The sequence below is a fragment of the Elephantulus edwardii genome, unplaced genomic scaffold (assembly GCF_000299155.1).
Source record: "Elephantulus edwardii isolate Elephantulus edwardi_28Jun2011 unplaced genomic scaffold, EleEdw1.0 scaffold00148, whole genome shotgun sequence".
NCBI lineage: Eukaryota > Metazoa > Chordata > Mammalia > Macroscelidea > Macroscelididae > Elephantulus > Elephantulus edwardii.
The window spans coordinates 5,033,634-5,054,414 of NW_006399898.1; the positions used below are offsets into that span (position 1 = coordinate 5,033,634).

General features: G+C 47.7%; 1 protein-coding gene across 3 annotated transcripts in view; it reads left to right on the top strand.

Moving 5' to 3' along the window:
* The window catches only part of CLIP1 (CAP-GLY domain containing linker protein 1), an 87,659-nt gene that overhangs the window by 33,215 nt on the left and 33,663 nt on the right, over positions 1-20,781 (top strand). For all 3 annotated transcript variants that reach the window (XM_006894643.1, XM_006894642.1, XM_006894644.1), the window contains 8 exons: positions 1,633-2,577; positions 4,230-4,346; positions 6,449-6,506; positions 7,528-7,611; positions 8,869-9,025; positions 12,856-13,021; positions 13,099-13,314; positions 20,521-20,637. In XM_006894643.1, the coding sequence (XP_006894705.1) occupies positions 1,633-2,577; positions 4,230-4,346; positions 6,449-6,506; positions 7,528-7,611; positions 8,869-9,025; positions 12,856-13,021; positions 13,099-13,314; positions 20,521-20,637 (1,860 nt within the window). The remainder of the gene's footprint in view (positions 1-1,632; positions 2,578-4,229; positions 4,347-6,448; positions 6,507-7,527; positions 7,612-8,868; positions 9,026-12,855; positions 13,022-13,098; positions 13,315-20,520; positions 20,638-20,781) is intronic.

The window sequence follows — 20,781 nt, forward strand, 5'->3', positions numbered from 1 at the left end:
ACAGTAACACACTATGACCTCCTAAGTAACATGCCTCCGGAAACTATGAACTTTAATAAATATTGATGGTTGTACAGGGGCTTCAGGCCTTTTGTTCATAGGATTGCTATGAGTTGTGCTTGACTCAAAGGCAATCAATGATGACAGATTAGCACAATTCAATAGAAGCATAATACAAACCACATATTTTTAATTTTTTGGCATACCCATTAACTAATAGGTTAAACAGTAAAAAGAAACAGGAAATTCATTTCCATATGTATTATCTTTAAATCACTGTCTTTAAAAGACTGCTTCCTGTGCTTGCTCTTATTGTACTGTTGACTCAGAATCAACTCAGCTCATCCTCCAGCAGGTTGTCTGAGGCAATAAATTGCACAGGAAGAGAATGCCCACCTTTCTGCTATGGAGCAGCTGGTGGATTCAAACCTCCTGCCTTTGACTTGGGAGCGCAGTTTCTTGCCACTAAGCCACCAGAGCTTCCTGACTTATTATGTCCTCAATGAAAAATTATGAATTAAGCACTTGATGTTCTCTTTCCCTCTAAGTCTTCCAGATGTGATGTGTGTAGTGCTCAGGGACCACACGTGTCTGGTGACATGTGTATGAGCCAGCAGAGCTCTGAGCGATCACCTCCACAGACGGAGCACGAGGGACACATCCCAGTGCAGGAGGTGACCCCAGCTGGCAAGACAAAGCACGCCTCCTTCCGGAAGGCAGCTACCTCGGCCCCCCTTAACTCATCGGTGAATGGTTAGGTCTGCGATTTACACTGCTTCAGAGAGGAAAAGAAAAACCTGTGCTCTTGGTTCCGTGAGCACAGTGAGATGGTGGCACGTTACCAGTGACGACGGTTTTGAATCAGAGGTGCACTTGATGGGCATTGCTGCGTTTACAGGTACATGTTGTTGTTGTTAGGTGCTGTCACGCTGAGGACAGCCCATAGTCGCCCGTGAACAGCAGATCTGAGCTCTGTCCTGTCCTGTGCCGTCAGCATACTTCCTGACACCTTAGAGCCCGTTGTGGCCATCACCATGTCAACTGACCGAGCATCTTCTCCTTCACTGACCCTCTGCCTTTCCCAGCATCATGTCCTTCTCCGAGGAGTAGCCCCTCCTAGTAACATGCCCAAAGTATGTGAGGTGAAGCCACATCATCCTTGCCTTCAAAGATTATGCTGGCTGCACCCTCTCTAAGACGCATTTGTTTGTTCTTTTGGAAGTCCATGGGTTGTTCGGCATTCTTCTCCAACACCACAGCTGAAAGGCATCAGTTCGTCTTTTGTTGTCAATATTCATTGTTCAGCTCTCAGATGCACAGCAAGTGATTGGAAAGACCATGGCCTGAATCAGATACACCTTAGTCCTTAAACTGACATCATTACTCCTCCATAATTTAGAAATGTCCCTAACTGCAGCCTTGCCTAGTGCAGTATGTCCTGATTTCCTGACTGCGAGTACCAAAGGAATATGCAGTAGTACCACTTGGTACCTAGATAGATACATGAAGATGTAGGAATTTCTAACAGTTTGCTTTCTGAGTCTGAGCTCAGTATTTAGATCTTTGAGGTTAAAGAAAGCTGTTGCAATTTTTATTTAAATGCTCTCTTTTTCTTTGGACTATTGTTCATAGGTGGCGACAGTGTCAGAAAAGTCTCGTATCATGGAGCTAGAGAAAGACCTAGCGTTGAGAGTTCAGGAGGTGGCTGAGCTCCGAAGAAGGCTGGAGGCCAGTAAGCCAGCCGGTGACGTGGATATGTCCCTTTCCCTTTTGCAAGAGATCAGCTCTTTGCAAGAAAAGCTAGAAACCACCCATACTGACCACCAGAAAGAAGTGGCTTCTCTGAAGGACTACTTCAGCTCCCGGGAAGAAACACACCAGAAAGAGTTCAAGGCCCTTCACACAGCCACAGAGAAGCTTTCCAAGGAGAACGAGTCCTTGAAAAGCAAGCTTGACCATGCCAACAAGGAAAATTCAGATGTGATCGCCCTGTGGAAGTCCAAGCTGGAGACTGCCATCGCGTCCCATCAGCAGGCGATGGAGGAACTGAAGGTGTCCTTCAGCAAGGGGGTGGGGACCGAGACAGCAGAACTGGCGGAGTTAAAAACACACATCGAGAAACTGAGGCTAGAGTACCAGCATGAGATCGAAACTCTGCAGAGTAAGCAGGATTCGGAACGGTCTGCTCATGCCAAAGAGATCGAAGCCCTCCGGGCCAGCCTCATGAAAGTGGTTAAGGAGAAGGAGAACAGTCTAGAAGCCATAACCTCGAAGCTGGACAGAGCGGAAGAGCAGCATCTCGTCGAAATGGAAGACACGTTAAACAAGCTTCAGGAAGCAGAAATAAAGGTAAAGGCACTAGAGGCCCTGCAGACCAAATGCAATGAACAGGCCGAGGTTATTGATAATTTTACATCACAGCTCAAGGCTGCTGAAGAGAAGCTCTCAGATCTCGATGCACTCCGGAAGACCAGCTCTGAAGGTAAATCGGAAAATGAGAAACTTAGACAGCAGCTCGAGACAGCCGAGAATCAGATTAAACATTTACAGATTGAAAAGGATGCTGAAAGTGACAAGGTTTGTATCGACATCTTCCATCTTTTGGTTTTCCATTTGTTCTTATTTTGCATCATGTGTTTTCAGTTGAGGCCGTTCATCCTCCAGACCCCTGATTTAATTAAGACAAAATATTTGGTGGTAACGTTTTCCAGTTGAGCTTACTGTCTTCTTTCTGAAGGTCTTGAGTATGGTCTTATCTGAGAGGATTAAGGAACATGCACTTCAGCTCTGAGTAGTGATGTTGAATATAGATTTTCTACCTAGTTACTCTGTGCCTGGATTATGTTTCAGTCACCTGTTTGAGCTGGGTTCTGGTCCATAGTTCGTTTTTGCAATAGAGAATCTTTCTAAGTTGATGGTGTTGAGTTAAAGTACAAGAATCGATTAAAACAGACACTGAGAGAGTGAACTCCTCCTTCTTCCCCATCTGCACTGTTGCCTTGCCCTCGCCAGTCCACGGTCATAGCAAGTGTATAGACGGGTCGGACTGCCCGTGGGGCTCCGAGGCTGTCCATCTTGACACAATTCGAAGCCCACATCTCCCTTCCATAGAACAATTGCTGGGTTCAGATCACGGGCTTTGAGATTGGCAGCCTTGCCTCTGCTGTTCTGGTGAAAAACAGAAGGGAGAACCTGAGTACTGCTAACTATTCCATGACACACACTATTCTCCGCAGAATTCAGGCCAGGAGCCTGGCGGCCTCAAGGTTGCCACTGCCTCTCTCACAGGAGTTTATCCTGCTTCATCATGACAACTCCCAACTGTTGCCCACATTTTTTGAGGAAATTACTGTGTAAGTGTGTTTTAGCCAGGGGAAAAAAAAATTAAGTGATGACATCTTCGGCGTCCATGCTTCCCAGCTGGGCGTGCTGAACTCCGTGTTCATTGAAAGGGAGGTTGGATGAGTCCATGCTCTCCTTAGTCCTCCGGCTGTTAGTCAGGGTTCCTGCTGGTGTTCCGAGCTTTCTTCCGGAGAAGCTGCCCTATTGGCAAAGGAAGAAGAGCTGTGAGGGTGACTAGGGAACGTGTGAGGACACACAAACCTTAAGACGCTGCTGAGTAACCCTCCTTAAAGATGATAAATTGATTACAGGACATTTTTCTTCAGCCTGCTACTGAGGTTCCCAAAACACCAGGCAAAATAAAAATATAATTAGGAAAGATTAACGAAGAGCAAATAGTCGGGCTCTTTGTATAAACACCAGGATTTACTAAAAATCCAAATTCTGATGACTGTTGTTGGATTTCTAAAATGTATTGAGATAATTTAAACATACAAAAGCCCAAGAAATAGTATTACAAACAACATGTACTCACCATCTATAGCTTAAAAAGTATAAAACCCAAGAAAAGACAGGACTTCAGTGATTTATCTAAAAGCATATTTCTGTACTTCCTTCTGAGAGTAGTTCGTAGCCGAGAGAGTGGCGTGGGTGAGGAATCTGTTTTGGCCACTTTAAAGCAGCCGTTAGCTAGCCGTATCCAGCACTGAGTCTTTAAAAGTCCTAATTAAAAAGCACCGTGTACCGATGCCTGTATTCTTTTCAGTTTTGTTTTGTTCCATTTGTCTCTCTTCAGTTTTTCATGTGTTTTTGTTTTGTTTCCCTTTTTCATTCATTATGTTTCCTTTTGTTCATCTGCCTCTACACCGTGTAATTCCGTATATTAGACTCAGAGCATTACCAAAGAGCTCCAGGAGAAGGAGCTCTTGTTCACGAACCTTCAGGAAAAGTTTCGTGATGTCAGTGAAGTCAAAGAGGCTTTGGAGAAGGAGCTTCAGGTTTTGGTAAGTACGGCTGGCAGCTGTGAGCCCCAGAGTGCAGGGCGCCTGTTCCCGTCTGAAAACCAAACGTCTTCACGGAGGAGAACATCCTGGGGTGATCCCTGTCTCCTTCAGAGTGTCGGTTTAAACGCAGCTTACTAGTTTCTCTCTGAGAACACCTTGAAGGGAATAGGTTCAAACCCAAACTAGCAGCAAAGGTAGGTATGACTGTAAAATCTCTGGGAATGCACTGCTTCCGAATGTTAGTGACTCCTCGGTGCCATCGAGTTGATTCCAGCTCTTGGTGACCCTGTGGGACAGAGTGCAAGTGGCCTCTAGGATCTCCAGTGTGAATCTTCACAGAAGCACAGTACCTCCCCATTTTCTTGGCAGAGCAGCGGGAGGGGGGGTGTCTAACTTGACCATGGTACTTCCTGGGCTCTATTAAGACCACTTTAGAGACAGCTTCGTGTTAATCACGCAGCCGACACAGGGGTGTGTCGTCCGTGATGAGGACATGTCTGTGTGTCTGTCTTTGGCATCAGGGCTGTGTGAGCAGCGCCCCACTCTGGGTCACCAGCACGCTCTGTGGGTGAGGTGGACTGCTGGCTACCAGTCCAGTCAGTGAAAGGCGTTCTTTCTGACAAGTTCATTCTACTTCAGGAAATTACTTTTCTTTTCATACTTATTCCTCATTGTAACTTTTCTGCTTCCTGCCTGCCACTTGCACCAACAGCACAAGCTTCATCCGGGCTCGTTAGCGTGAGCAAGGCCAGCAGCTTTGGTACATTGCTGCCGGCTGGCGAGAAGGAAAATCCTAGGTTTCTAGAGGAAGCAGATAAACAGTAGCTGCAAAGGATCAGTTGTCACCAATTCCCAAGCCTACTTGTTTGCTAACACCAGTGGTAAACCCAAGTTGTGGGTTCCCCCCCCCCCAGTTATTTGAATACTAATACTACAAATTTCTACCTTTTTCCCCCCCTATGGTAAGTATATAGCCCTGCCAACTTAAATCATAAAAATGGAAAGTTGAACTCCTCAGCTGAACACATTGTAAGTGTTCAATAGCCACAGGTAGCTAGTGGCCACTAAGTTGACCAGTACAGTACAAGAACTTTTCCATCATGACCGGAAGTTCTGGTATTTTGGCTACATTTTGAGCAGTAGTTGGTCTGGGAATGACCATTTTGTCATGTAGGGGTTTTTCCCCTAAGAAAGTGGTTTTCAGGGAGCTCTGGTGGCCTAGTGGCAAGACACTGCACTGCAGTCTCAGAGGTACATGGTTCAAATCCACCAGATGCTCTGCTGGAGAAGGAGGGGGCAACCTCCTCCTGTACCAGTCAGATCTGATTTGACGGTACATGTAAAAATAATACAATAAAAATTTAAAAAAAAGAAAGTGGTTTTCTGTTTTAGTTCCATGTCCGTTGTTCCTCCCCCTGGATGCCTTAGAATTCCTTCTAGGCCTGGTTTGGCATAACATGGGAAATACCCCTGTGGGTGGATGTTTGGTGTGTTTGCCCATCTCTTTAGTCCCAGTAAGTTTGAAATTGCCATTGATAAAATATATCTAAATAGAGAAATTGAAGGTGTCTTAAGAAATTTCTCCTAGGTGATCTAGCCCAAAGTTCACCTCAGGACAGACAAGAGTGGTTTGCTTTTGGCCTGTTGTGTTTGATTGTGACAGTAGATAAGCAAAAGGCCATCCAAGCGTAAAGTACTCAGTGGGTTCAAGCTATTAGGCTTGGGTTTCTCAAAAAACATTTCACCACTCTGTTCACTGTGTCAGACTGACTTCTGAAGAGCAGGTTTGCTGCTCAAGGGGACCGGCATGAGGAGGAAGGACAGACGCGCCCCCACGTCACCGTGGGTTTACACGTATGTGTGCGCACATGGGCATATATACCCGTGCACGCATGCAGCCGTGTCCAGCAGCTGTGCTCATGCACCTTCGTGCGTGCACAGTGTGCATCCCGGTGGTTGCCATTACTCTCTGTGTGAAGTTCATCTTCATGAAACCGAGCCAGCGACAAAAAATATTGTTGTAGGGATAACTGATAGAAAAGTTTGTCTTCACATTTTGTCTTGAAATCTTCTATTCTGACCATCCTGTTCTTTGTCTTTAGAAAGAAAAGTTTGCTGAAGCTTCTGAGGAGGCGGTCTCTGTGCAGAGCAGTATGAAAGGTGTGTCCCCGCTTTCCAGGTACCCAGAGGTGGCTGGGGAGACTGTACGTACAAAGGCAACACTTCCACGTTAGTCTGATTTCACTCTCCCGGAAGTTGCTGCAGCTCGGAGGATCCCTGGGTTCCACTGGCTTCTTGAAGCCGCAGACTCCCCACTCTTTGTTTATTCTTTTAGCTCCAGGCTTGTTCAGTGTTAGAATGTAAGTGTACTTAGGAGGAGCACTATTGTGTTTAAGCTGCTGCCGTGGGCATCTTCCTGACCTACAGGCCATGGAGATGCCTCGTTGCCTCCTCATAATCCTGTTCACTTACTCATTCACCCGTTTCTGTGTCAATCACTGTTAAGAGGTTCTAGTCAGGAACTGAGGATGCAGCTCTTGGAACAGGACAGCCTCTTCTCGGCTGGAAGCAAGTGTCTCTTTGGGCCACAACCCGTCAGCTGGACCTCGGCTCTGCTAAGACAAGTGTTCCAAAGCTTGTATAGCCCTTACGCACCCCCACACCCCCAGTAAACCAGGGGCCTGAGGTGCTCAGCTCCGGTCCCAAGGGCTCCATGAAGTCCCTCCTCTGCCAGCTGACCTCCTGCCGTAGGGCACTTAGCTTTCAGGCTGTCGTCTCCCTCGGGCTCCCGGTTCTGCCACTGTCTCAGCGTGGCCAGGGTTAGAGCTCACTCGCTTGCTCTCCTGGACTACAGAGCTTCGCAGCACAAGGATCTTGAGTTCAGAGGATACGCCCCACTCCTGGCTCTTTGTTCTTGAGAATCATGGTTACCTCAGTATAGCACTTTTCTAGCTTTTTCATGTTGTCATTTGGTTTAAATGGGATTTTGTAGTATACTGTGGTGGTTGTTCTGAGCTGTTGAGTCGGAGCTGACCCATAACTGACCCTCCAGAGGGTTTTCAGAGGAAGTTAATCAGATGTGAGGAAAAAAGCACATGATTTAATTTGTCTATACGACAGCCAAGCTCTGGACGGCTTACGAAGTAAGAAGTGCCTTAAACTTTTTACTTTTTCTCAATAGAAACCGTAAACCAATTACACCTAAAAGAGGAACAGTTTAATGCATTATCCTCTGAATTGGAGAAGCTGAGAGAAAATCTAGCAGGTAAGAAGATATCTCCCATAGCTGTGCATTAAGTACGATAGAACTGGAACTGACTATTGAAATATTCAAACTTAGTCTCTTCACTGTTACTGTGATATAATATGATAAAATAACTCTTGGAGGGGAGCTCTGGTGGCCTAGTGGCAAGAAGTTGCACTGCAATCCCAGAGGAACACGGTTCGAATCCACCAGATGCTCTGCCGGAGAAGGAGGCGCAATCTCCTCCTGTACCAGTCAGATCTGATTTGACGGTACACGCACACAAAATAATAAAATTTAAAAAAAAAACAACAAACAAACAAAAAAAATAACTCTTGGAGATGTGTGACCTTCTGCAAGTGCTATTTGCTTCATCTTCAGTGTGTAGCAAGAATTTAAGCTGTTCTGTCCATGACTGCTTCCACTGTTGTCCCGGAAGCCGGGGACCAGCACCTTGATGTGACAAGTGTGACAGCCGACCTGCTTCTCCCCTGGCTGCTCTTCCCGTGCCTTTCAGTCTGCACAGCAACCCGAGCAGCGCCTCCCCACCCCCCACTCACTCATTGTTGCACCGCGTGCAGGGCAGTGGTTTTGGTGGGTTGGTTTTGTCTGTTACGTCTTTAACGTCACCTCTCAGCCAACCCTCCCCTCATTCATTCTGCCTCGGCCATGTCCTCCCATCTGCCCCCCATCAGACTGGTCCTGCCTCACAGCCTTTGCGCCTGCTTGACCTCCCACTGCTGTCCTCCTTCCTCTCCAGAAGTCCACAGGCGCCTCACTCCCTCTCTGCCTTCAAGAACCAAAGAATTCAGCCCCCACCACATATTTATCTTTTTCCTCTTATTTTTTTATCTAGTTACTTTTAAAATTTTTACTTCTTTCTTAGGAGTCTTCTTTGATAGATCTATTCCTGAGGGCAGGAGGGATTGCTAGATGTATGTACAGGGGGCCCCAGGAGATTTCTGTTGGTCCCCAGAAGTCACCTTTGAAACTTCACGTTAAAAGCTCAATAAAGTAGAGAATGGTTTTCCTGAGTCCTGTCCTCTCTATGCTGAAGCCTGGCTGGGGAGGCTCCAGGCAGTGAGACATAGTGACCAGGGTGAGAGCTCCTAGGTGGAAGAGACACTGAGAATGAAGAGTGAGCTAGTGTCAGTGCAGAACATGTGCACGCTTGTCGCTCTGTGTCCATTTTCACCAAAAGTGCAAGAAAATATCTTGTAAAGATTTGTTGATTAAAATCTGCTGTCCTTGTTTTCTTCCCGCCCTGTACGCATTCAGATATGGAGGCCAAATTCAGAGAGAGAGATGAACGAGAAACGCAGCTGATAACGGCGAAAGAGAAACTGGAGAACGACATTGCGGAAATCATGAAGATGTCTGGAGATCATTCCTCTCAGCTGACAAGAATGAACGACGAGCTGCGCCTGAAGGAGAAGTACGTACGTGCGTGTTCCTGGCGGTGTCGAGATTGGGCTGGGGCCAGTTCCTCGGGGGAGGAGAGCCACCGTCCGGTAGCCTGGCTAGTACAGCCCGTGGGGCACAGAGAACAGCCCTGCGGGGTCTCCAAGCCTCACAGGCACAGGCTGCTTCCTCGTGGCTCCGGTCAGCCACACTAAGAGTTGAGTCCAACTCAGCAGCAGTGGGTGGGGGTTTCGTTATGTTTGAAAATGTCCTCTTATTTCTGTTATTATCTCTGTATACTCTGCTTCGTGCGTCTGTTGGCCACCCGAATATCTTCTCTGTGAAAGATCTTTCTATGTCCCTTACCCATTTTGTAGGTGGGTTAACAGTCTTTTTCTTGGTCCTGAGCGTTCTGTATACTTTTGTTATGAGATCCTTGTTTGAGATTTCATTTCCGAATGTTTTTTCCTATTTAGTAGGTTTTCTTTTCACTCTGTTGGAAAATGTTTTTTGATGTGCACCTTTAGAAGGTCCCACTCATTAATTTTATATTATTACCTCTGTACACTCTTGAATAAACTAGTTAATTTTCTAAAATAGGCTTTTACCCATTCTACTAGCCAAGAAAGAGACTTCCTTTAGAAGCCTTTTGATACCTTATAAAGAAAACATCAGTAGCTTATCAATACCAGTATCATGTTTTAGATGCTAGAAAATATTTTCAGAATTTAGTGGTAAACCCATACCCATTGCCGACAAGTAGATTCCCACTCACGGTGACTTTGTCAGACAGAATACAGCCGCCCCGAGGGTTTCCAAGGATGTATGTCTTTGGGAAAAGGTGCTACCCCATTGTTCTCCTCAGGGTGGCTGGTCGGTTTGAACTGCTGAGCCTTCAGTTAACAGCCAAACGTTTCTCGGCTGTGCTCCAGGGCTCCTCACGCAGCGGCAGGCACGTTGCTGGGGGCCGTGAGTGGACCTCTGTGTAAGAGTGAGACCTGATCCTTGCCCGGCCTCACAGCTGCTGCTGTGTCCCCACCACTGTGTCGGGCAGTCTTCTGGATGTCTTCCTGTCCGCACTGCCCGTTTCTTTGCCAAGCAGGGTGCTCGCCTCCAGGGCTTGCCCGTTCCCGATGACAGGTTCAACCTGTGTGAGACAAAATCTCACCACCCTCTTTCCTCACGAGTCTGGCAGCCCTTCTGAGCCCAGTGTTTGTTCTTGTGGTCTCGCTCCCTCTGCCTGGCTCATAGTGACGCGTAGTGACCCTCCCTGGCCTTTCCCACACTCAGTCCTAACTGATGGGAGGAGACTGCCCAGCTCTCTCCCGAGGAGCGCTTTGTGGATTTGAACCGCCCGAGATGAGCAGCCGTTCGGTGAGCAGTTCAGTGCACAGCTCCTGCTGTGGTTTTGGCAGTCCGTGGTACATTCCACGTTCTTCACCCACATCACAGTGAAAGGGGTCCATTCTTCTTAGATCTTCCTGATTCTTGAAGGACCTTGGTCTTACAGTGGTTAGAGTATTAGGCTGTTAGCCAGAAGCGTGGGACTTTGAAGCCACCAGCGGGTCTGCAGGAGGAAGATGAGGCAGCCTGTTTCCCTGCAGATTTGCAGCCTTGGGAAGCTGTGAGGCTGTCTGTCCTCTGGTCTGCATATTGCTGAGCTTGAGGCTGTCTGTCCTCTGGTCTGCATGTTGCTGTGTGTCGGGCCGCACAGCCGCAGGAATCTTCCTGAGTGCCGTGCTCTGCTCTGGTGGCGTGCTGTGTAGTGCTCGGCCCTATTGACTGAAAGGTGGTCAGTTCAGTCACTCACTGCTCTGGGGGAGGAAGACCAGGGTTCCCTCGTGTTGCGATTTCCAGTCTTGGAGATCTGCAGGTGGGCTGCTCGGGTGGCAGCAGCTCGATAGCATTGGGTACGTAACGACTTTCTGTGAGGGGATTTTCTAGTTCTCACAGTAACCTTATGCAGTGACTATATTATAACCATTGTCAGGGAAAAGACATTGATTGGTGCTCACTGAGGACCTGACCTGAGGTGATGCAGCGTGGTGTGGCAGCGCTGGACTTCTGAGTGACAGTCTGGTTCAGGGCCCGGCCGCGCTTCTTTGCTCTGAGCACAGGCAGACTGCTTTGCAGAGCCTCCTTGTAGTGTGCATGGCAGCCATGGTGTCCTTCCTTCCTTCCACCTGGAGCGTTTGTCACAGCCTTTCCTCTTTCCACAGCATGTGCTCTCTTCATGTCTCTGTGTCCCACGTGGTCATTCTGACAGTATTTCACTCTGTTTCATGAAGCACCTGTGTGCTTAATAGATAATACTGTGGTATCCATACAGCTTATATGCCTGGGAAGACAAAGCGTTCATGTGATTCACTCATAGTATTTACTCTGTGGCAGGGGTCTGGAGCCAGACCTGTAGCATCTCCAAGCTCTGCTGTGCCTGTTCTGATCCCTGCATTGATGTTCCCTTTGCTTTGGTGGCTTGCTTTTAATAGTTCTTCTCTGAAATAAAAGAAATGAAATAAATTAAACCCCTTTCTTTTATGAGGTCAGAGCTCTCAGAGGACCTGTGCAGTTCTACCTCTTGAGGTGTTGTCGCTGGCAAAGCTTATTCACCCATCCCCATTTCACAGCCAGCAAGAGGGTGCTGGCTAGGCCTCCACTGGACTCCCTTGTGGGACTGCCTGGGAGGGTGGTACGCTTTCATGGAGGACTGGGCACCCCTTTGAGAGAGGTTCCGTTTTGGTGGACGTTTGTAGGTGTGGGGCCCAGAGGTAACAGCCTGGTTTCTCCTGTGCATTTGCTGATTGCTGTGTAGCCCGTGGTCCAGATGTGGGGGTCTGCATTCTCTGTACATCTCTGTTGACAGCATGGTTGTTTTTAAATAGAACTTTGAATCATGTACTATTATTGTTACTTTTCTTTCATTGTTAGAAGGCTCTAAAATGATATTTTATAATCTGGTATGCAAAAATGTTGAAATTTTCCAAATACTCCTTTGATTTAATATGCTGGGGAGCCCTGGTGGTGTGGAACCAACGTTCCGTGGTTTCCCCACTGGCCGCCCCTGTGAGGAGACGTGGCTGTCCACATCCGTGAAGCTTTCCAAGCTCGGGAGCACTGTGCCCAGTGCTGCTTTGTCTGCTGGGTCCCTGGCATTGACTGGACGGTGGGGAATTCGGTTAATATGCTAATCTTTAACTTATTTTCTGTATTGATCTATTTGTGTGAAATAATAAGCCTTCATAATTACTCAAAACTCATTGCTGTTGAGTCAGAACTGACTCAGCTGACCCTGCCCTAGGATTTTGGAGGCAGGAAATTGTCTATTTTTCTGCTTAGAGATGCTGGTGGGTTCAGAGAGATGCGGCTTTGAGTTCATAGTGAACTTCCTGTGGACTCTACCACCAGATAGCAATAGTCGCTGGGCTAGTTGGCTTGACTCCCACCAGATGCTCTGAGAGAAAAGTGGACAGTCTCCTGTGCGCTTTCGAGCCTCTGAAAAACTCACTGGAGAATGTGCTGTGGTTCGGCTTCCCTTCAACAACACACGGGAACAACAATGTGGACTGTAAATATTACAGCTACCGAACTTGTTAAAATAATTCTCCAGGGCACCGCCAGACGCTCTGCTGGAGAAGGAGGGGCAATCTCCTCCTACCAGTCAGACCCGTTTTGACGGTACACACGCAAAATACAGTAAAAGAAAATAAAAAAAGTTCTCCAGGGCACAAGTCATATTATTGTTTTTGTCTGTTTCTGATTTGAGTAATACTCTTTATACACATTAGCATAATTACTAGCATCTTTTAAAATAATCATTGAAGAAATTAAAGCATGCCCATGAAAACCCTGACTCCTTATTTCTAGATATGTGGAAGAATTACAGCAGAGACTTTCCAAGGCAAACGACAGTGCAAACATCCTGCAGAAGACCATTGGGGAACTGACCCTCCAAGCCAAACAGAGCCAGCAGGAGGCAACGCGGAAGCATGAGGAGGAGAAGCAAGAGCTGCAGAGGGAGCTGCTGGAGATGGTAAGGACCGCTGGCGTGGCCACGGGCAGGCAGGCCCCCGCACACGCGGCGTGACTCCTCTGCTTGCATTTCTGCAGGAGAAGAGGATGGAGGCCAGCCACAACCAGTGTCAGGACTTGAAGGCCAGGTACGAGAAAGCCAGTTCTGAGACGCAGGCGAAGCATGCCGACGTCCTGCAGAACCTCCACAGGGTGCTCTCAGACACCGAGCAGAAGCTGAAGGCTGCGCAGCAGGAGAACAGTGACCTGTTGAAGGAGATGGAGGAGCTGAAGAAACAAGCCGACAAAGCCAAGGTCAGTTTCCCGGGCTCCTCGTGCTCTTGCATTGCACTCACGCTGGCTCTGCAACCAGGCCGCAGTGGGCTTCGCAAACAGCAGCTGCTAGGACAGGTGAACCTCTGAGACCCTGGCAGTGTAGTGAGTGAGCTTTCCTCCCATGGCCAGTGTTTTCTCCAAACTGCTGTTCTTGTCTGGGGATGGTGATGGCTCCAGACCTTTGCCCTGAATGGACCAGGTAGCCGTCCCCCAACTTTCTGCCCGTCTCCCAGCTGCCGCAAATACTCTTCTGTTGTGAGCTCTGTCTGCCTGCTTGCAGTCTGCTGTGGGGTGTGGGGAAGCATGCTCCTCTGATCCTAGCCACTGCCACTGCCACTGCCACCATGCGCCAGGGTCAAGGGAGACGGGTTGCAGACAAACAACAAGAAACCAGTGAGCAGCAGCAGAGCCCTGCGTGAGCAGAGACGTGGAGCCCTGCAGAGGGGAGCTGGGACCAGAGAGCTTGTAGAACAGGGAGAGTAGACTGCAGTAGGGAGGGCCTGCTTTTCCATGTCCCCAGGAAGGATTTGTGAGCGTAACGACAAGGAAGCTAGATTTGAGGACACTGAGGAAATCTGCTGCTACTAAATGAAGTAGAACTTGACAGAATGAGTTGCATTTTATGGTTGCTGTTTGTTATGTGCCATCGAGTTGCTTGCGACTCATAGTGACCGTATATACAAGAGCCCTAAGCCCTGTTCTATCTTGTACCAACCTCATTGTCTCTGAAACACCTACTCCCACTACCCCAGTCCCTGTCACTTCATCTCATCGAGGGTCTTCCTCTCCGGTGCTGTTCCTATCTGTAGTTCCTGTATGTATGAGGACTCTGAGGTCCAGCCTTCCCACTGCTATTTAGCTTCTAGTGCTCAAAGAAAATACATGTCCTTAATTATTTTTCATAATGTTAGAGTAGTGTTTCTATAGGAATTTAACAGAAAGAAAATATGAAAGAGTCCATGTAGATTTTGAAAGCGATCCCATGGAAAGCCTCCTCCCAGTGGGCTGTGATACCATGTGCCGTGCCTTGTACTGTGTGGGGCTGTTGCCCTGGTTCTGACTCACAGTGGTCTGTGTGCAGCAGGGTGAGCGCTGCCCGGCCCTGCACCCTCCCCAGAGGCGCTGCTGCGTTTCTGCTCCTTGTCTGTTAGTGGCCATTGTGTCTGTCATCTGGTTGAGGGCCCTGCCCTTTTTCACTGACCCTGTACTTTACCACACTCTGTAATTTGCCCTTCAGTGTCAACTCACGGTATTGGTCTTCATTATTAAGAGCTCATTCCAGAAGTCAGCAAATGTTTATAGTTACTAAATGTTTCAGGCTTCGTAAGCCTAAACTGCTCACCTCTCTTAAGATACCGTGAAAGCAGCTGTAGTTGATATGTGGATCACTGGCTATAACTGTGTGCTGATAAAATTTTATTCACAAAAACAAGTATCAGGCCAGCCATATCTTCTTGACCCCTGAGCAGCCTGTGATTGGCTGGCACCCTGGAGATTGGCAGTTCAAAACCGTTCAAGCACTTCCCAGTGAGCTGCTTCCATAAAGATGACAAGCAGCAGGGTCTGACAGAGCTCAGCTCCACTCTGTAGCCCACGAGTTGGCCATGCTCAGGGGCCGGCTGCAGCGTTGTGCTGGGCTCTGCAGAGAAGGCAGTGCAGGATGCTGTCTCTGTCCACCTTCAGGGCACTGGCAGTCCAGTGAGACAGTCTGGCCAGTCCAGTTGTTCTGTGGGGTAAATAGAAGACAGTGTGGGAACAGGAGGTGCTCCAGCCCTGGGCTGGTTGTGCTGGGCCTTTTCAGAGAAACTGGATGTTTTAACAGAGTTAGAATATTCTGACGTTGATAAACATTCACTCTTCTTAATTAGATTTCTTTTTGTTTTGGAATGCATCATTTTATGTAAGCAAGTTTTATTACCTGTTTAGTGCAGATACATGAACAGCACTCATTCCCTGTTTTCCTTGTGCTTTCATTGCAAAAACACCTAGCAATTAAGAGACCTTAGTGTTAGTGCCATGAAGTCAATTCTGATGCACAGTGACCCTGTGTGACAAATAGAGCTGCCCAAAGGGTCATCTTCTTGATGGAAACATATGACCAGATCTTTTTTTCATGTGAAGTTGCTGTTGAATTTGAACCACTGACCTTTCAGTTAGGCGGCTAGCACGTAACTATTCTGCTCCCAGGGAATTGACCAATTTTAGGAATTGCCTTTCTAGTGCCTTTGGCCCATGCACTGTGAGGTTTCTTCAGTCCACCCCCTACTCCTTGCAGGAGTCCTCACGACCTCATTTAATAACATGATCAGGTTTTGGAAAGTGTTCATTTGTAATAATACGTTTCATTGCATTCAACTGAAATGAGCATCTCATTTATAAAAGATACTTACATATTCCCTCTCCCACTTGCTGACCATCAAAATTTTCTTTTCTCCATATAAAGCCCTTCCAGATTTCTGACCCCTTCAACATAGGGTGCCATTTCTGGCCAGCTTTTGCCCCTGTGGCCCTCTGAATGAACACACTCATGTTTTTTTAGAGTCTGCATAAATGTGTGTCAGCCTGACCACCCCACAGGGCTCTGGAATGTGTGAGAGGTTCCAGTGATTCTGTAGGTTTTAAATGACCATCTCTTCTTGCGATGTCGGGGTTACATGGGCTCGCAGACTCTGGAGGATCTGATGAAAGCTATGGGTACTGTCCCAGGAAAGTAATGTGTGTGCATCACTGTATCCACTCTGGAGAGATTAGTGGACTCCATAAACACTGTGTCCCCAGGCTTTAAAACCAGAGCTCCGCGGGTGTGCCGTCCACTATAGTAGCCAGCAGCCACATGGGGCCATTCACATTTAGTCTAGTTAAAGATAAGTTAGTTACATTTCAATAAAGTGACAAATTCAGTTACTCCGTTGTACTAGCTGCATGTCAAGTCACAGGTGGCTGGTGGCTTCCGGATCAGTCAGGGCAGATAGAGACCATTTTCATCATTGCAGGAAGGCAGTTCATTTGCTGAAGGCCATTCCTGTTAGTCACCGGGGCCTCAGATTTCACTTGTATGAAGTTCTTTGTGCCTTTGGGGCTAAGTCAGCCTCAGCAGTGATTTTCATTGAGGAAGTAAGAGGCTGAAGTTAATCAGGATAACAAACTGCTGCTTCGTCCTGTGCCAGCTTCTAGTTACAAGGGGTTTTATAGTTCTTTGAATTGTGTTTTAAAAATAATCATTCTGTGAATCATTTCTCCACTAGAAATAATGAGAAGAGCAGGAAAGAATCTTAGGACTTTATGTAAAATTCAAGCAAATGCTCTTATCTCTGACTCTCAGTTTCACAAGTTGTAGTGAATACTAAATAAGCTGGTAGATACATAAGCACTTTGCAAAAATAACCTTGTTTCATATTATCCTTTTATGAGCTCTGTTCCTCCCGTAGTTATCGAATAGTTTTAATGAAACATTTTTAAAAAGAAAGTCTCTTAATCTTTTTAAGCTTTAGTCTGCATTAGGTGTTTGGGCTTGCATTTGTCTGCTTGATTTCATTTTTGTTTCCGTTTTCCCCATCTTTTGTTTCTGTAGTCGCTAACCTATTTGTTAACATCAGCCAAAAAAGAGATTGAACTAATGTCAGAAGAGCTGAGGGGGCTGAAATCAGAGAAGCAGCTTCTTGCACAGGAGGGAAATGCTTTAAAGTTAGAGAAAGGTGCACTTTTATCCAAACTTACAGAGGTGGAGGCCAAAATCGCTTCACTTCAGGAAGATCAGCAGAATCTCTGGTCGGTAAATGAAACTCTTCACTTGGAAAAGGAAGGAATCTTAGAAGAAAAGCACAAGACTGACAAGCTTTATGAGCAGGAACGTCTTGATAAAGCAGCCCTGGCTGTTGAGAGAGAGAAATTGCTTAAGGAAGTCAGTCTTGCACAGGAAGAGCTCTTGAAGGTAAATATGGACAAGGAGTCTCTGCAGGCATCCCGAGCAGGCATGCAGACTCTGGTGGCGGAGCTGCGGTTCAGCCGAGAGACTGTGACGGCCGCGCTGGAGAAGAGCCGGGTGGAGAAAGGCCACCTGGAGGACCAGCTCAAGAGGCTCGCTGCCGAGAACCTGCTGTTGACCAAAGATAAGGATGAAATGATCCAGAAGCTTCAGAACTCTTACGAGGAGCTGGTTAAAGACCAGAAGGCCTTGGTCGACGAGATCGAAGAGCTCACCGCCGAGAAGAAGTCCGCTTTAGAGAAACAGTCCAATCTTGACACCACGTGCCTGGCCCTCAGGATCGAAAGGGATAACCTCCTGCAGAACAACAAAGACCTGCAGTGCGAGAAGGACGCGCTCCGTCAGAGTCACGAGAGGCTGACCGCCAGCCTCGAGGCCACGCTCCAGGCCAAAGAGCGGCTCAGCACAGAGGCCAGCGAGCTGCACGCCCAGCTGGACGATGCCGGCAAAGCCCTGAGGAAGGCTGAGCTGGAGACCCTGCAGCTTGAGGCCACCAACACGAGCCTCACAAAGCTCCTGGAAGAGATTAAGGCCAGCCGAGAGATCACAGACTCGGAGTGCATCCAGCTTCTCCATGAGAAGGAGACCCTGGCCTCGTCGGAGAGGAGGCTCGTGGCTGAGAAAGAAGAGCTGCTCGGGGAAAACAGGGTCCTCGCTGACAAACTCAGTGCGTGCTCCAAGGAGATGGTCCATCTCGAGGTGAGCCTCAGCGAGAAGATCACCTACCTGACATCTGAGAAGGAGATGGCGTGCCAGAAAGTGACCAAGCTCAAAAAGCAGCACGAGAGCCTCCTGAGGGAGAAATCCGTCCTGGAGAAGCAGCAGGGAGATCTGCTTGCGGAGAGAGAGAATTCTGTCAAGGCCCTTGGGGACCTGAAAAGGAAACTGGACCAAGAGTCTGCCAACAGGAGAATCGTTGTGCACGAGAAGATGAAACTGCTGGGTAATCTAGATGCCCTGAAGAAAGAGCTCCAAGAAAGGAAGAAGGAAAACCAGGAGCTGGTGGCCAGCAAGTGTGATCTCTCTCTCTTGCTCAAAGAAGCTCAGAATGCCAAGAAGAATCTAGAAAAAGAACACACCAGCATATTGCAAGCTAAGGAGAGCTTGGATGTTGAACTTAAGACTTGCTGCTCTGAAAAAACCCTTTTGCTAAGGAATGGCTTGGACCTGCAAGACGAGTGTCAGAAATTAAATGAGGATGTCCACGCGATGCAGCAGTCCTTGCTCTTGGAGAAGGAAGCCAGAGCGAAGGAAAACGAGGCATCCTTGCACGAGAAGAGCAAGCTCCACGGGAGAATCGAGCTCCTCGAGCGGGAGGTGCAGGAGCTCCAGGCTGAGAAGTTTGTGCTGATCCAGGAGAAGACCAAATGCGAGCAAAACGTCACAGAGATAATTAAGGAAAAGGAGCTCCTGAGCGAAGAAACTGCCCAGCTCGCGGCCAACATTGACACACTGAAAAGTGACTTTGCTGCCTTGTCCAAGTCCAAGCTGGAGCTGCAGGAGCTGCACAGCTGTCTCACCAAGATCCTGGAAGACCTCCGGCTCAACCACGAGGCGACCCTGGCCGAGCAGGCCAAGGTGGTGCGGGACCACCAGGACCTCCTGACGGAGAAGAAGGAGATGATGCTGGTGGCGGACGGGCTCCGGAAGGAGAAGGAGAAGCTGTCTGAGAGCTACTTCAGCCTGCAGAAAGAAATTAGCCAGTTGGCTAAAACCAACAGCCACATCTCAGCCAATCTCCTAGAATCTCAAAACGAAAACCGGATTTTGAGGAAAGACAAGAGCAAGCTTACCCTTAAGATTAGAGAGCTCGAGACGCTTCAGACGTTTACGGTAAAGTGAAAGGTTCAGGTATCGAGCGCTTGGTACTAACCTGGGCACTAACTGTAGTCTCGTAGCACGTTTGTCCTCGTGTCCACACACCTCAGTCCACCCAGCCAGTCACTTGCTTCTGTGTCTCAAGCTGTTCATCACATCATGAAAGGGCAGGTCTCTAGGAAATGTATGATTGACGTAGCCTCCATCTAGTTGAAAACTTTTTAACCGTGAGTGAAGAGGATTTATATTTTGATTGATAGAGACATTTCCCTGAAAGCAGGAGAAAGATGTGGCAGTTTGCTTCCATAGAGATCACAGCTTTGCGAACCCTGCAGGGCAGTTTCCGCTGTCCTCCCAGGCTGCTGGGAGCTCTCGCTGATTAATGGCAGTAAGTTTTAATGATTTTTAATGGAAGAGGCTGTGTAGTCTGTAAAGACTCCTGTCGAGATAGTGTTTTCTGTTTGCCTTTCACTGTGTTTATCCGTTTGGAGCGGAAAGATTCCCGTAAAGTCTCCATGACTGAGGATCCCCACTGTCCTACAGCCGATTCCGACTCAGCAACCATCCGTTGGTTTCTGAGGCTGTCAATCTTCATGGGAGGAAACTGCCCATACTTAATTCCCCTGACCAGCTGGTGGATTCGAACTGCCAACCTTTTGGTTAGCTGCGTAAACAGTACTCTCTACTCCACCAGGGCTCCTTTGCAGAAAATCTCTCCTATGCAGAAAATGCCCATAAACTTTATCAGACCACATGAAATTGTGAGCAAATATCTCCAAAGATTGAAAGCATTTGTGATTTTTGATCCTTGACAGCTCAAGTTCTCTCTGTATGTGGTAATTATTTTTATTCACATCCACGTTTATGTTTATTACTCACAATCTGTCATAGATTTTTTTCCATTCTTCTCACTCAACATTTGAGTTGTTTGCCATACTTTTCCAAATACATTTTGTTTGATAAATTATCGCTTTAAATTCTGAGAAGCTTCAAACCCCTACATTTGAAATAGCACGAATAGAACTTTGAGTTTACAGCAGTCCATTTTGTTAATAGACAGTGAGGGGAACGCTTCGTTACCTAGAGACTATCAGTCACCTGGGCACCTCTTCCTCGGGACTAGGTTGATGAGGGGACCCTACTAATCAGTGTAACCTGGAGTGGGAAGACTTAGGGCTGTCTGAAAAGGCACACAACAGGCTGATGGAGAAATGGCATGAGCGGGGACCCTCCAAGGCTTGGTCCTTGTTTCTTACGTGTCTTTGCGGCCTGTCTCACACTCCTGAGCAGACACTGCCTGAGGCTGCATGACAGCATAGTGGGGGCCCTCGCAGGCCTCGTGGGGGGCCTCTTCCTTTCTCACAGTCCTTTCTTGCGTTTAGGCTGCTCAAAGCACGGGAGACACCATGCAAATCATGGAGCAGATGAACAAGGAGAAGACTGAAACCCTGGCCTCCTTGGAAGACACCAAGCAGACAAATGAGAAACTCCAGAATGAAGTAATCAGATTTAAATGGCTTTTAATACAAAGAACAGCTTATGGGTTTCATGGGAGCGTTTGGTGGTTAACAGTGTCTCTTTTTGAAGCATGGCCTGTGCGGGTCTGGCATACGCCGTTTGCATGGTGGAGTCATGGTACTGTG